The 15,969-nt window shown below is 38.2% G+C and overlaps 1 protein-coding gene across 3 annotated transcripts in view; it reads left to right on the top strand.

The window, feature by feature from the left end:
• LOC139973253 (otoferlin-like) overlaps nucleotides 1-15,969 on the top strand; it is a 116,923-nt gene that overhangs the window by 49,105 nt on the left and 51,849 nt on the right. For all 3 annotated transcript variants that reach the window (XM_071979803.1, XM_071979802.1, XM_071979804.1), the window contains 12 exons: nucleotides 1,241-1,363; nucleotides 2,210-2,362; nucleotides 2,829-3,021; nucleotides 3,491-3,615; nucleotides 4,226-4,360; nucleotides 8,357-8,518; nucleotides 9,006-9,152; nucleotides 9,682-9,843; nucleotides 10,730-10,895; nucleotides 12,042-12,319; nucleotides 13,644-13,769; nucleotides 13,988-14,096. In XM_071979803.1, coding sequence (XP_071835904.1) covers nucleotides 1,241-1,363; nucleotides 2,210-2,362; nucleotides 2,829-3,021; nucleotides 3,491-3,615; nucleotides 4,226-4,360; nucleotides 8,357-8,518; nucleotides 9,006-9,152; nucleotides 9,682-9,843; nucleotides 10,730-10,895; nucleotides 12,042-12,319; nucleotides 13,644-13,769; nucleotides 13,988-14,096 — 1,879 coding nt within the window. The remainder of the gene's footprint in view (nucleotides 1-1,240; nucleotides 1,364-2,209; nucleotides 2,363-2,828; nucleotides 3,022-3,490; nucleotides 3,616-4,225; nucleotides 4,361-8,356; nucleotides 8,519-9,005; nucleotides 9,153-9,681; nucleotides 9,844-10,729; nucleotides 10,896-12,041; nucleotides 12,320-13,643; nucleotides 13,770-13,987; nucleotides 14,097-15,969) is intronic.

The raw sequence follows: 15,969 nt of genomic DNA, 5'->3' as shown, positions 1-15,969 counted from the left end.
CTCTCTCTGAGTAGTTTTCCACCGACCCTTGCAGCCATTTTGCTTCCACACTACCTCAACTTACACTCTTTCACTCTGTGCAGTTTTCCACCAGACCATTGCTGTGTGTTTCCTTCTCTAGTGTGTGTGTGCACCCTCTTTGTCATATTTCTCTTCACTATCTTACAGCACAGAAGAGTCCTTGTGGAATTTTTCGTGGATTTTTAGATTATCCGTGATTCAGGTTCAGTCTTTAGTTTCTGTTTCTTACTTTTGTCATTTTCCATGACTGAGGAAAACAGCAGAAACAGGAGCACATCCACCGACACATTTTTTTGTGCTATTTATTTCCTACACACGTTTCTACCATCACCCGTTCTGGCTTTTAAAAATCACCGTGAAGAGTGAAATGGAATTTAAACAGCGTTTAATTGTCCTGAACTCACTTCTCTCCTTTTAATAAAGTATTTCGTTCACAGAATGGAAAGTTAATTTCCTAATTAATGTCTTTCTTGCAGTGTAAACCTTTTCGGAATTTTTTTCCGGACAAAAGTGTACGGTGAAAACAAACTAACCACTGAATAATGATCTTCTTTCAGTCTTGATGTTGTGCTACCTTAATTGTGGGATACTGCCATCTTCCTCCATCCAAAGAGGGTAGCGTGTGTGGTAAAACTTCTAAGCATGTGTGGTAAACATTTAAGATTCCATTTAGCACACTTTTTTTCTGTTGAAGAATTTGTTTTTAATATGTTTTGCACTTCAATCATCGCCTCACTACTGGACGCTGATACCCTCTGGTGTAAAATTATATAGCTTATGGATGTGAGCATGTGTTGCCATGGAAACTAACACATCCATCACCTGGATCTGCTTGGGAGGGGGAGGAGGGGGCTACTGTGCATATGTGAGAGCGTTGTGGCCGATTGGCTAAGGCGTCGGACTCATGATCCAAGGATTGATGGTTCGATACCTGCCTAGTTAATTACGTTGTGTCCTTGGGCAAGATGCTGTATCTCACTTGCCTCTCTCCACCCAGGGGTTGAGTGGGTACCTGTGAGGTAACTTGTCATCAGGCACAGTATATAACTGCTGCCGACTGGAGGGATTGTTCTCTGGGAAAGGTTATCATTGACCAGGGTAATATAACGTATGTAAAGCGCTTTGAGACCTATGGCTGGTATAAAGTGCTATATAAAATCAAATATTAATATTATATGGTACGTTTTCCTTATGTGAAATTGATTATTTTTCATCACAGGAGGAGCTAGCCAAGATGGCCAAAGAGCAGAACAAAGGGAAGAAGTGGACCAATAAGATGATCCGAGAGAAGATGAAGGCTGTCCGAGGTTTCCTGAGCAGAGTGAAGTTCCTAGCCGACGAGGTGGGCTCATTCTCCGGATCATTTGCAGGATGATCCTGTGATCCATCTAAATGTCAATTACTATTACATCGCATTATATCTTACAAATATACCACAATGAACATTTGCATCGACTTGTACAAATGAATTTGTCGATGATGGGAACGTTTCTTTCAACAACAAAAACGATGCCAGTTGATAAATTCTGTCAGAACGAGACAAATTGTAAATAAATATTGTTGTTGTTGTTGCTGCTACTTTAAAGGCAGACGGTTCCAAGTTGACGTCGGTATCAGTGAAGAAAAGTTTGATGGATTTTAGATATAAGCCTAGAAGTAGTAAATGAATAAGGAAAAAGTGACTGGGAAATTTCAAACAAACTTTTTGAAAAGAGCAGAAAAAATTTCATTATAATAGCTCTTAGTTTTTGATGAATCCTAGATAGTAATTTTTTTCTGGTTGTACCATTCCATACAGCTCAGTAGGTCGCTAACAGAATTAAAATCCTACCCCCCTTCTCCCCCCCCCCCCACAACAACCACCTTTCCTGGTTCCTGTTCTAGCCAATACAAATTCTTAGCTCTTCTCAAATATATAGAAATCCTTTGGAATAGTTAACAAAATTTTGGCATTTGGTCCCGAGAGCAGCGTTCACAACATTATGAAATTATTTATACGTTCTGATGGGGATTTAATTGTACAGTTTCTAGAGTAAGTTTCAAAACATGTCAACTGTGTCGCAACTCTAACTAGTTTTCACATGTTTTGAATCAACATAAGTTTGAACTTAATATATATAAATATATCTATATAATTTTATATTTGGTAATTCTTTTCTATTTTCTTTCTTCTTTGAATGTGAAACAGCCCCAGGACAGCATCCCTGATGTTTTCTTGTGGATGATTGCCGGGGGCAAGCGAGTCGCATTTGCCAGAATCCCGGCCGAGAAACTGATCTATTCAGTGGTGGATGAAGAGAATGGTGAACGTTGCGGGCAGATGCAGACGGTGTTCTTGAGGGTGGGTACTATACCGACCAGCAGTAAAAAAAAAAAACATCCAATCTCTTAAACTAACTTTGCCAACTTTCAAAAACTGCTTTGATTAACCACAAAGATTTTTTTAGTATTTACCACATTAAAATATAATTCAATTTGTACGGCAGTTTCCTGGTGTTTAATTTTTTGATGATGAGGAAAGGAAACCCTGTAGCAAAGCGTTATTTGTTTCTTCAGCTATATCTGGGTTTTCAAAACATTCACCTTTAAATATGCTTAAAAATGTCTGCACAATTTCCACATTATTTGAAAGTGACAGGTGGGAGGGGGGTTGGATCAGCCTACCGGTTCACCGGCTCGGTTAGCCGGTGGGCCGGGGTTTTGTGGAAGACTATCGAATGTGCCGGCAGGGCCTTAGTGCCAAAGGCGCCAATTTCCATCTCGGTCTCGAAAAAAGTTTCAGTTGGTATCTGTTAATTCTATTTCAGCTGCCCGGCAAGAAGGGTGAGACTGCGGAGGGGTGGGCCATACAGGCCAAGCTGGAGCTCTACCTGTGGCTCGGAATGAACAAACATCGTAAAGAGATGATCAAGAAGCTACCCAAGGGTTACGATATGACCGCAGATCTGAAGAACTGTGTGAAACCAACGTTCCTGCCACCACCGGCCATCTCTTACAATGGTAGGAAAAACCTTTACCTGGTGTTGAAGCCACTAGTTATAAGGTGGGGGGTGGTGGGGGAGTGATGGGGGTGTGGTGGGGGAGTGATGGGGGTGTGGTGGGGGAGTTATGGGGTTTGGGCTGAATATTTCTTGTCGTACGGTAGGCTCCAACGAAGCTTAATCTATTATGAATTTAATATCGCTACGAACGATTAAACTGTCAAGAGATTCTGTTACTTTACAATCGAAACCTCATCGCATAGATGAATATAGCAGATTTTTTGGTAGACAAGGTACACAGCTTTAATAGTCTTCTTTGCACATCAAGGCTAAAGCCATGACTACCATTTAATGTTGAGACCAACCATTGGCTAGTTGCATCTTTTTTTGAATTTTCAATACAGAAATCCTTCAATGATGGTCTTTTTTTTCATGTCTGGAATAACTATTAATTCATGATTGACAATTCTTCTTTCTTTGATCAACAGTTACAAACACATACCAGATGAGATGCCACATATACCAGGCAAGATCTCTGGTGGGATCAGACTCTTCTGGATTATCTGATCCCTTTGCTAGGGTGGTCGTCATGGATCAGAGCAAACAGACAAAGGTAAGATAAAACAATAATAGTTACGTAAAGTGTTTTTATTTTCAATTAAATAGGTTTATCTACTGATTTGGAGGCATTCTCATGGGTTTAATATTAAATCTATAATTGAACTTTATTATAAGAAGATGAAAGTAGTTCCAATTTTTCTTGAAATTGAATTTTTATTTGAGACGTGCAAATGTCTCAATACTGGACCATACCTTTTGTGTACAGTTGATAAACTGAGATAACCCCTTGTGTATATTCGTGTGAAGTTTAAAGCGACCTGTGTGAAGAATTCTTTGCTTGAAAATTTGAGAACACTTGTTAGTTATTTAATGAATATTCATGTATTATTTTAACACGAATAATTCGGTCGATGAGGTTGGTTAAAAGATCAAGATTAAGATTTTATAATTGAATCACTTGACTGTAGATTTGCTAAACTGTTACAGGCAATTGTCAGGCGATGCGATAGTTTACGATATTCGTAAGAAGTTTTACCATTTCTACCATTTTGCCTCGCCTTCTTGATAGCACAATATAGTCTAGGTTTTCTTAATAGTATTTTCCGGCAGGCCTCCTCATAAAAACTAAATAATTAATACCTTAAGTTTATTCTCCTCCACAGACCATCGAGGAGACTCTGAGCCCCACCTGGGATGAAGTATTAATCCTGGACAATGTTACCATCCACGGAGACAGGGAGGACCTTAAGGACAACCCTCCATTGATAGCCATCGAAGTGTTTGACGTCGACGTTGGGGTACGATTCCTTTATAAGTCCTATGACCAGATCTGATTGATAGGGACCTTGACACAGCCTTGTCATATCTTTGCAATAGTTAACCCCCCACCCCTCCACCCCGGTCATACACAATGTGTCATACCCTCACCTAATTGTGTTACAGAGCAAACAGTCAATCATGGGGGCACTATGGTGCCCCAAGTCCTCTTGAAGGACTTACTATGGGGTGCAGCCATTGAATTGAGAGTTGACCAAGCAGGTCCCAATTTACACAGTCCCATGGGTGAAGAGATGTAAGATAGATTAAGCATATTTCCCAAGGACACTGTAAGGTAATGATTCTAGGCCAGGACTTGAACCTGCAATACTTAGATTGCAAGTCCATTGCTTTAACCTTTCAGACAGCAACCACAACATAATGCTTCTCAAAGTCAGCTACATTGTGCTTTATATGGTGTTGTAGGACACAATGTCTAATCAGTTAAATTTTTGCTAAGATTTGAAAAATATTGTGAAAATTAGGGAAAAAGATGATTTTGAATTCAGTGACAAAAAAGTTTGCTTTGATCCATGAAAATGTGAACCTGCAAATGTGAAGGCAAAAGTAACAGATTTCACAGTTTGGAGAATTCCTGATGTCACAAAATGGCAGCCCTGTAGTCACTGCTGTTAATTTTTTGTATTCTGTAAACTGGACAAGGGCTTCTTTGTTTTGCTTAGATTTTTCGCAATTTATTGCGAGCTTTTCCTTCTACGCATTCCTGTTCTAAGATCAGTGACAACATTTTGATTGCGCTCTCCTTTAAAGAATTTTTTTGAGTTGAAATTGTAATTAATTTTCTTAGTTGTCTTTTTTGATACTAAAATGCCATATATCGATGTAGGCCGGTTGCTTGACAAGTTAAGTTTCTGGAATGGCATTATTTCTCAAATACTAATAGTATTATCGTGACAGACACTACAACTAAACATTATTATTTTAAAGAAGTGGGACATGAAAAAAAAATTATGTTGCCTGTGAAATGGGGTTATGCCTACAGCCTTTGTACATACCCTCATCTCAGACGATGAGGTTCATTATTATTATTATTATTATTATTATTATTATGTACATCAGATCAATAGAATTTGAAAGATGCATTAGCAATGTACGTTGACTAGGTTATGTGAGGAGTGGCAGCTGTTTTGAAACTACATCAAGTCTAGCCAAAGATCTGCTTTGGACCGCTAATGGGCCGCCCCGTCATGATTTAATCTTGAACCTCACAGTTGAAGTATACATGCTACCTTACCCATTCACATTTGACATTATTCTTTGTTGGTTGTTTTTCTTTCTCATGATTTTATGCCATTTTAATATAGTTGTTAATTTCGTTTTTGAAAATATTTCTCCCTCGTTTTATATGCTCTTGGTGATGGACTTACAGATAACTGGGGTAAATGTCTTCCCTGTGATATTGCACGTTTTGCGCACAAACAGACTCACAAAATCACTCACGTCTCTCTTCTTCCCAAAAGAAATTCTTCTTTCTTTTAGTCTAGGCTTGTACAGATTTAGTTTTTTTTACCTTTCATCTGATTTATTATAGAACAAAAACAATGTTTCATCTCTAACATTCACTTTATATATTCATTCCCCATTTTGTTATCAGACTTGCAATTTGGATTTTGTTGTAGGGAAAAAAAAAGAAGGTTTTAAATATTTGAAATAAGGAATCGTATTCTTCCATCCTAACATGCGGGAAAGACTGTGACACAGAGTCACCGATGAAAAGATTTCTGAGTGCCCTACGTCAAAATAGGTTTCTTCATTAGAACAGTATAAAGTGCCAAATTTGACTCCCTCAATGATTGTAAACAAATTTGAGAATCAGAATCTTCTTCCAAAAACAGCCACTTTATGCATGTGTAACCTTTGAGACAACCAAAATGAAGGCATGTTTTTGCAAGATGGAAAAAACAATTGGGTAGAATTACTGCCAGCTATAATAGCTATAATATTAGTAAATATTAAAGTATAAAAGCAGCTGGTTGAATTAAGTTAATACCTCTTGACACAGTCCTAAACTAGTGCATGTTGCCACAGTAATCTTTAATGTCACTTGTTCCTTCTCCCAAAAGAAAACTTGAAAATGCTTCTTGTCACTGGAAAAAGTACGATGAAGTTTTCTTCACAACGCAGTCTCGCAAATATGAATGCATCAGATAAACAAAAGATCCCAAAAAATAGTTTGAGTTTACAGAAATTATATTTTGGTTGTGATTTTAAAGACTTGTGGAAATGCCTAGTGTAGGGATATATGTATAGGGAAAGTGTGAGATCTGAAATAACAATAACTCTTTGTCTTTTCACTGTTTGCTATGTAATGTGTGAGATCTGAAATAACAATAACTCTTTGTCTTTTTACTGTTTGCTATTGTTTTTCCTTTCTCTTTGACAAGGAGGTGTCAGAGCATGAAGAACATAGTAGCATAATACAGCATGAAAGAAAAGTAGAAAAGTTAGAAAGCAAACTTTATTAGTCCATTGCGGTCTCCTCGGAAGACTGTCTATCTGATTTCACACTCTTTTCACCTCTGTTAGATTTTACTACATTTAATCAAGTTATTATCAATAGTTTAGTATCACTTTTTTAATATTTTTTTATGTTGCCCTCTTGCACTAAAATTAAAAGTAAAACACACATTAAATTCTCACGTACACATAGCTAGTGGTGATGCAATTATAGTGTCGTTGCTAAAAGTGAAATCTGTTCAAAGTGCCAAGTTTTTAGACAAACTTTTTTTTTCAAATGTGCAAAAAATGGGAACAGGTCAAAAACAATTTTTTTAGTTTTACTCTAGCCTGGTTACTAATTCCTTCACACTCTCATCCGACAGATGTCCCATGATTTGTAAATTCTGATATATCTGCTGCTTTGGACTCCATTGCCATGGAAACCAAATGTCAAAAAGAATGACAAATGATGTATTGGATTGATTTTGATACTGGAGTCACAAAATTCAAACTAGGCCCTGGTTTAATTTCTATTGGTCAGCATGCTATTAAGCTAATATAGCTGATCTAAAGTTGGAGACCCACCCTACCACCCCTCACTCTACCCCTTTAAAGACAGCAGATGTGTGCTAAGCATAGACCCACTCATAGTTTAGCAAATTATCATAATGGCATACTAGAAATCCCTTATTCCCGTCATAAAAGTGGAGCATACCCCAATTTGTCTCACCATCGCCTGTTTTCCTGTAACAGATAGCCCAAACAGGTTTTAATGTGGGTAAGGTTTGAAAGTGCTCAGTTTTCCCACCTGAGGTATATAAGTATCACCATTGCCTATTTTCCTGTTACAGATGGCCCCAACAGGTTTTAATGTGGGTAAGGTTTGAAAGTGCTCAGTTTCCCACCTGAGGTATATAAGTATCACCATTGCCTATTTTCCTGTTACAGATGGCCCCAACAGGTTTTAATGTGGGTAAGGTTTGAAAGTGCTCAGTTTTCCCACCTGAGGTATATAAGTATCACCATTGCCTATTTTCCTGTTACAGATGGCCCCAACAGGTTTTAATGTGGGTTAGTTTTGAAAGTGCTCAGTTTTCCCACCTGAGGTATAAGTATTACCATTGCCTGTTTACCTGATACAGATGGCCCCAACAGGTTTAAATGTGGGTAAGCTTTGAAAGTGCTCAGTTTTCCCACCTGAAGTATAAGTATCACCATTGCCTGTTGTCCTGTTACAGATAGCCCCAACAGGTTTATTTAAATGTGGGTTAGTTTTGAAAGTGTTCAGTTTTAGGTATAAGAGACCTATAATCCACTAGTCTTGGCCTGCAAACTATCCTTCTCCTTGTCAATTTAAAAAGTTCTTGTAGAGTATAACTGATTGATTTCCTTTTGCTGTGTATTTGCTGTGATTTTTTAACTTCTAATCGATGTTTGAACAGAACTTTTGGTCTCACTTTGTATATCACCTTTTGACTCTGATGTTAATATCTTTACTTTTTATATCTTTCGTGTAGAGTGGTTCAGAGTTCATCGGTCGAACGCTCATCAGGCCTGTCATCAAGTTGACCAGCGAACCCTACGAGAAGCCCTACTTTCCCCCCATGCTCCAGTGGCATCACGTTTATCGAGGGACCTCTCAGGCGGGCGAGCTTCTGGCCGCAGTCGAAATGATTCAGGTACGAAAAGTGGATGAGTGATACCCAATGTGACAACCCACTCTCACTGAAAAAACAAACTCTTCCCTAATAATGGTCACTTGTGCAAATTCTATAACACTAGGTCAAAAGTTTTTATGTAAATTGATTGACATTCTCCATTATTGCTTTCAACTGATTAGGATCTATGTTAAGGTGAACATTCGTAGACCAATGGCTTTTAGCTGCCGTTGAGTAGATTCAGATACGAAAAGTGGATGAAATGATTTCCAATGTGACAACTGCTGTCACTGAAGACAAACTCTTCCCTAACAATGGTCATGGTACAAATCTATAACACTAGGTCCATAAGGGTTTCTGTCAATGTTACATTCTCTATTATTCTACATTCTTTGTTTTGGTGAACATAGACCAAAATAATGACAAGGCAGAGAAATCATTCATTTGCATGATGATGGATTATAACTAATTTATACGCCGTTATGCGTCTTTCTCTTTCTTCTTCCAGCTCCACAGAGGAGACTTACCAGCCGATGTCCTGACTATCGACATTCCACAGCCAGACCCCTTGGCCAAGAAGAAGAAGGACCAACTGCCACCCCCAGTCCCAATTCCTGATGTCATCAAACCCAAAATGTGCAAATACAGGATTGAGGTGAGTTATCTAATTTTCCTTTTTCTGATCCTTTGTTGGTTTGATGAGATGTAAGAATTAAGAGAACATGTCACAATGAGTGTCCAAAGCTTTGGAAGTTTTTTACATATCTCCAATGATTTTGGCACTTTTATGGTTTAACCACTTCTACCCGGTATACTGAAATGATAACTCGAGCCAAAACGGAAAAAATATGAAATAAGCAATAGGGTCAAGTCTCTGTGGAAACCAAATTTTATGAATTTTAAATTTTGAGCCAGGACTATAAAGGTATGGAGAGTTCCTAGGCTTAATATAAAGGTCTATTCTTGGCAAGGCCGTACCAGGGATTGAAATTGCAAGAAGAAAAGGCTTCATTTAGTTGGATAGAATAAATAGTTTTGTATTTGGAGGGGAAGTGATGGGGGGGGAAGGGTCAGGTAGAGGGATCGGTCTCCTGGCAACCCAGTTTCTGGTGCTCTCGATGTTAGGACCTGCACATGAAATAAAAGTTTTTTCTTGACTTTCCACCTTTACCATCCTTTACCAGATCCTCTGTTGGGGAATGCGCGAGGTCAAACGGCTGCAGCTGATGACGGTGGACAAACCGAGAGTGGACATCGAGTGTGGAGGAGCCACGATATCATCAGCGATCATCCCTAACGCCCAGAAGAATCCAAACTTCCCGGATAACGTCAGAGTCATGGATGTGGTGAGTGGCCATTGGCTTACAGGGATCTCAGTTAGTCTGTATGTACATGGAGTTGAAAATTGATTAATTGCATAAAGGAATTTAACAAGTTTGGTGACAAATGTAAGAAATAAAAAAATAAAAAATAGGAATAGTTTAGTTTGACGTTAATTCTTTAACCAGTGGTAGATTAATATTGTTGCAGGATGGATACTTATGGTTGCCATCCATATGTTTTCTTATTCAACGTAACTTCCAATTTAGGAAAAGTTGACGATGAAATTTTTGGGTAGAAGTTTGAGAGAACTTTCACCGACCTATTTACAAGTAGGGAGATGGGTTAAGTGGTATCTTGTGGATGTTGAAGCCACGTTATGGATGCTGTTATAAACTCAAACTAACTGATCCCTTACTCCCGCCCCTCTTTTTTGGTAATAATGTGTAGTTAATAATCAGGAGAATGTATCTCTTGGCCAAAATTTCTTCCTTTTTTGTAGAGAACGAGCGAACAAACAATTAAGACAAAAACATGCCTGTCAACATGGAACAATCCGTGGTTGATTTGTCAAAATTACTTTACAGATCGGCTCACTTTATTGTTTTAATTTCCTTCAAACTCAATATTTTCCCTTTAGGAGTCCCTACCTACCAGTAGACTCTACTGCAATGGTCTACTGCAATGGTCTACTGCAGTGTATCTAAGCACTTACTTTTCTTTACCGACAACCAGTAGAAGATTAATTTTACTTCCTGTTATGGCTGGTCATCTAACATATCCTGAATAAAATTGATAACACTTGCTTAGTACACTCACTTCAGCTTAAAACAGAACCCTTAATAGTCTACCTTAATTGTTAATGAGTTTTAAACCAGCACTCTTATTTCTTCTTTTTCTTTCCATCTTTAGGAGCTACCGGAGAGCGAGTTCTACTGCCCCCCTCTCACCTTCCGTGTGGTCGACTGTCGCCAGTTCGGCCGGTTCACCCTGGTGGGTACCCACGTGGTAAACAGCCTGTCCCATTTCAAACTGACCAACGTCAAAGACGTCGAGGAGAAACGCGGTAAACGGTCAAGTGAGTCGCTTCATCTCGCAGCAAAAAAATGTTGTCTTGTTACAAGTTTGAGTCACATTTAATATGATGATGGCTGACTTCTGAGGCAGTTTTGCCGGTGTGCCCTCTGGGACCGCCTTTAACCTTGTTAAAGGTTCCCCGAAACTGCAAAATAAAAGTCGGTTGACAAACAGTATTAAGGTCAAACTGATGTATAAAGAGTAGAATGCTTGTTATGTAAATAAATTAGTTGTCCCTTGGACAACCCTTGCATGGTGTCTTGGTAATTAGCAATAGAGCTTTCATTTCATGCAGTCTCTACTGGACCTTCACGTCTACCCAACAAAAAAGTTACGAAACCAGAAATGTTATTTAAGTCTTTGCATAGTGCTACAGTCAAGTTTGCTATTTAGGATCAAGTCAGATAGTGTCAGAAAATCGGTCTTGCTTAGAAAATTTCACCGGGCCATAATTTAAAAAATATATTGTTTTCCATTGGTCCTATCATCTAGTGGTCTGATCACTTATTCTTGTAACAAAAATTCCAACTCAAATGTCTGCTTATGTCTTTCCTCATATTTTTTCTAAATCTTGTTTGTTTTATCTAAGCTTTTACCACTTTATACCACAAAAGCAGTTCTGAATTCAACTCAAATGTTGTGGTATGACATTGTGGGATTATCAGGTACTAAGAAACTGAGCATTAGGTCCAATTTGTACTTGGAAGGGAAGCAATTTTTTGTCCCTAATATACTGAAAAACTCAGAAAAATGTCAACCTATAATTTTATGGCGAATCTCCAAGCTTTTTTTCTTGACTTAGACATTCAATATACAACTCCTCACTATCAGGCATGCTAGATATCCCAATTGAGATGGATATTAAATAATTTTTACATCATTCCATACAATAGAGATATTTTTTGGTTAATAGTAGTTGTTGAGAGATGTAACCGCCTAAAAAATAAAATAAAACAGTTTTTGTCCCTTCTGTTACTGTTACTTGTCATTTAGCCTTTAAAGAAGATCCTGCTTGGATCAAAACGTCAGGCCAACTTACTTTTACACATTCTCCTACACTGGCTCTCTAGTGGATAAGCAGTTTGCTAAAAGTTTTATTTTATTTAAAAAAATAAAATAAATAAACAATCAATCAAATTTTACACAGACAAAGGATCTCATGAAAGCATGAACGTGAGGGGTGCACCGGCACTCGAAGACAGCAGTAGAGATAGCATTGCCACGGATACCGTCGCACAGCTAGAACCGTCCAATCAGAATGAAGGATTTGAGCTGAACGGTGCGGAGCCTAACCCGGAGCCCCCCACCAGTAACGGTGATGTGGTGATAACGATGGCAGACCCCAAACCACCAAACGGCAACGTACCTAAAGATTCTGGCAGTGGGGTTCCCTCCGAGGCCGGTGATAAACAACCAGCTGCGCCTGTAAGTGTTGTGTTATATCTGAGAAAAAAAACCTTCTCCGACTCACAAGGTGTCAAAACATATCAGGTCTGTTTTGAAAACCTTGTAGAAAAGATGAAAGCAAATTTATGATCAGCGTTGGTAAAAGCGATACCGTCAACTGTACCGTTACAATACTTTGAAAAGGATTGTCTGATGACAAACAATTTTAAATTTATATCTGATGAGAAAAAATATCCTGCCAGTTGGAAAGTCCATCTCAATAGCCTCGGCCCTAAACTTGAGATTATACTTGAAATGTTTATCCAGTTTATTCCCTACCCCCTTCCCTTAATCCTCTCCTTGTCCCTCCACTGTTTATCTCCTACCTCTCCTCTTCCCCTGTTGGTTTCTTTCTTTCTTCTCTCCATCCCTTGTCTACTAATCCCCTTACATCTATCTCTTTGTGTTTACCATGCTCATTAACCTGTCTGTATTCTGTGCATGTTTTTGTCCCTTCTGTTACTGTTTCTTGTCAATTAGCCTTTGAAGAAGAAACTGCTAGGATCGAAACGTCAGGCCAAGTCACTTTTACACATATACTTGAATTGAGCGGAATCTTTCTTGACTGGCTAAACCTTCAACTACTCCAGAAAGTCTGTCATGTCATCCGAGGCCAAATGCTCTAGAAATGCCTTACCTCAAAGACGATTGTCTTAGGCTGATGATCTCCTTGTTGATTTTTCTTTTGAAACGGGATACATTTGGAATGTTTTGCTTGGGTTGTCAAAATTCTCTGCACTTCAAATTTTTTCATCTAAAATTTTATCTTTATGGTCTTGGAAATGTTCTTGTCCTCTGTGGAATTTTAATGATTGACAAACCATAAAGAAAAAAATAAGCCATTTTTCAGCTGAAGAACCCTGATGATATTGTCCATTCTGGTATTGCCAGATGCATTTACAAAAATATCACCAAATTTTGAAAAATTCATATATGAAATGCTTTTGAGGTTTGCAGCTTTCGCCTAAAGATTCAGAAGATGTAATTCTACGATTTTGCTTAACAATTATCGTCGGGGACTAGAGAATTCCCTTTTTAACGGCACCAGTATTCGTCTTTGAGATTTGCCCTAGTCAAAATTCCTGCTCTTACTCCCCTAATTCCATCATCAATACCTCTTCCCTTCTTACATGTATGGACTCTGACAATTAAGATGAAGAACTTTTTCACTTTTCTATGTTTACTCGGCTTACATTGTAGTTTACATTTTATTATGTGTGGATAATTTTGTGATTAGTTTTGCTCAATTTTTTTTCTTTCATAATTTGTACCGACGATATTCATAAATTATGTTTTCACAAAGGGAGCCGAAGGACAACCTGGGAAACCAGACGGTAAAGATGAGAAGAAAAAGAAGAAATCAGACGACGAAGAGAACACGCTTGATTGGTGGAGCAGATATTATGCTACCGTAGCAACCATGCAGAAAGTGAGTTAATAGACGATATTCCCCCAATATGGTCTCGACTAGCTACATATTGAAATGGAAGGATTCGGGGGAAACTATATTAGTAAAGTTTGTACAGAGAGGTAAACAAAATTAACATCAAGTGTAAGCAGGTGGAACCAAGCAGGGTGGGGTACTTATTTCTTCTTCTTCGTTTTGTAGCGTAATATTAACAGATTAAAATCGGTCTCGATTTTCAGGAGCAAGCCGAGAATCCAACGATCGAGATCGCATCCGATGATCACGACGGCGAAGGAGGAGCGATGAAGGACACACAGGAAATGGCCATCACCCCTGTCACAAGAGATGGTATGATCCAAAACTCAGTAATGGAGTAGTCCATTAATAATTTTAAGAAAGTATTGTATTTTAGGCAAAAGCTTATATTTGGAACTCTTTTAATGGTTTGGTAAGAGAAGCTTGCAATTTAAATTACAAAACTAACAATTGTGGTATATAAAATCAAGCGATAGGTTCGTTTTGTCCGGTTGCTAGGGAAAGTGGGTTTTTATAATTGCCTGAAATTTAGAGTATGTCTTTTGCACAGTAGACAGACACTGTTCACTGATGGTTGATAGGTACTGTTGCAGTTAACATAATCATACTTAATAACAACTGAAGATAATTTGATAATTTTTTTCGCCTATTTTTTGTGATAATGCGATAATTTGGATAATTTGGAAGCATACCAAACTCTTTTGGGTAAGAACATTCATGGGGGGTTTATCCCTTCTATCTGTTGGAATCGTGTTATTGAACAACATCACCATAGACACATGTTTCTTTCACAACATCACCATAGACACATGGTTATTGCACAACATCTCCATAGATACATGGTTATTGCACAACATCACCATAGACACATGGTTATTGCACAACATCACCAAAGATACTTGGTATTGAACAACATCACCATAGATACATGGTTATTGAACAACATCACCATAGATACAGGTTATTGCACAACATCACCATAGACACATGGTTATTGCACAACATCACCATAGATACATGGTTATTGAACAACATCACCATAGATACATGGTTATTGCACAACATCACCATAGACACATGGTTATTGAACAACATCACCATAGATACATGGTTATTGAACAACATCACCATAGATACATGGTTATTGCACAACATCACCATAGACACATGGTCATTGCACAACATCACCATAGATACATGGTTATTGCACAACATCACCATAGATACATGGTTATTGAACAACATCACCATAGATACATGGTTATTGAACAACATCACCATAGATACATGGTTATTGCACAACATCACCATAGATACATGGTTATTGAACAACATCACCATAGATACATGGTTATTGAACAACATCACCATAGATACATGGTTATTGAACAACATCACCATAGATACATGATTATTGAACAACATCACCATAGATACATGTTTTTTCACAACATCACCATAGACACATGGTTATTGCACAACATCACCATAGATACATGGTTATTGAACAACATCACCATAGACACATGTTTTTTCACAACATCACCATAGATACATGGTTATTGCACAACATCACCATAGATACATGGTTATTGCACAACATCACCATAGATACATGGTTATTGAACAACATCACCATAGATACATGGTTATTGATCAACATCACCATAGATACATGGTTATTGATCAACATCACCATAGATACTTGGTATTGAACAACATCACCATAGATACATGGTTATTGAACAACATCACCATAGATACATGGTTATTGATCAACATCACCATAGATACATGGTCACTATTCCAATGATATGGGGACTGGGTCCTGTCTCATAGATTTAATTTTATTACCCTGCTGCCTCTGGTTACCAAATTTTGTTTCTAATTGACCTGTGAGATAATTTATAAATAAAGTGGAGTGCGCCAGATTTGTGGCTGCAGCCCATATGAAGTACCCCCGGGAGACACATAGAGAGGGTTATATTGTGGTCAAGTGGTTAAGGCAGTGGACTTGTGATCTATAGGATTGCAGGTTCGAGTCCTGACCAGATCATTACGTTGTATCCTTGGGGTAAGGCACTTTATCTCCGTTGCCTCTCTTCACCCAGGTGTTTAAATGGGGACTTGCGAGGTAACTTGTAAAATAAAGTTGTGTGTGCAGGTTTGTGACTGCACCCTATGG

Source organism: Apostichopus japonicus, chromosome 9 (assembly GCF_037975245.1).
Source record: "Apostichopus japonicus isolate 1M-3 chromosome 9, ASM3797524v1, whole genome shotgun sequence".
Classification (NCBI taxonomy): Eukaryota; Metazoa; Echinodermata; class Holothuroidea; order Aspidochirotida; family Stichopodidae; genus Apostichopus; species Apostichopus japonicus.
Note: the sequence above shows the minus strand (reverse complement) of the source record. Positions and strands in the feature narration are given on the sequence as shown.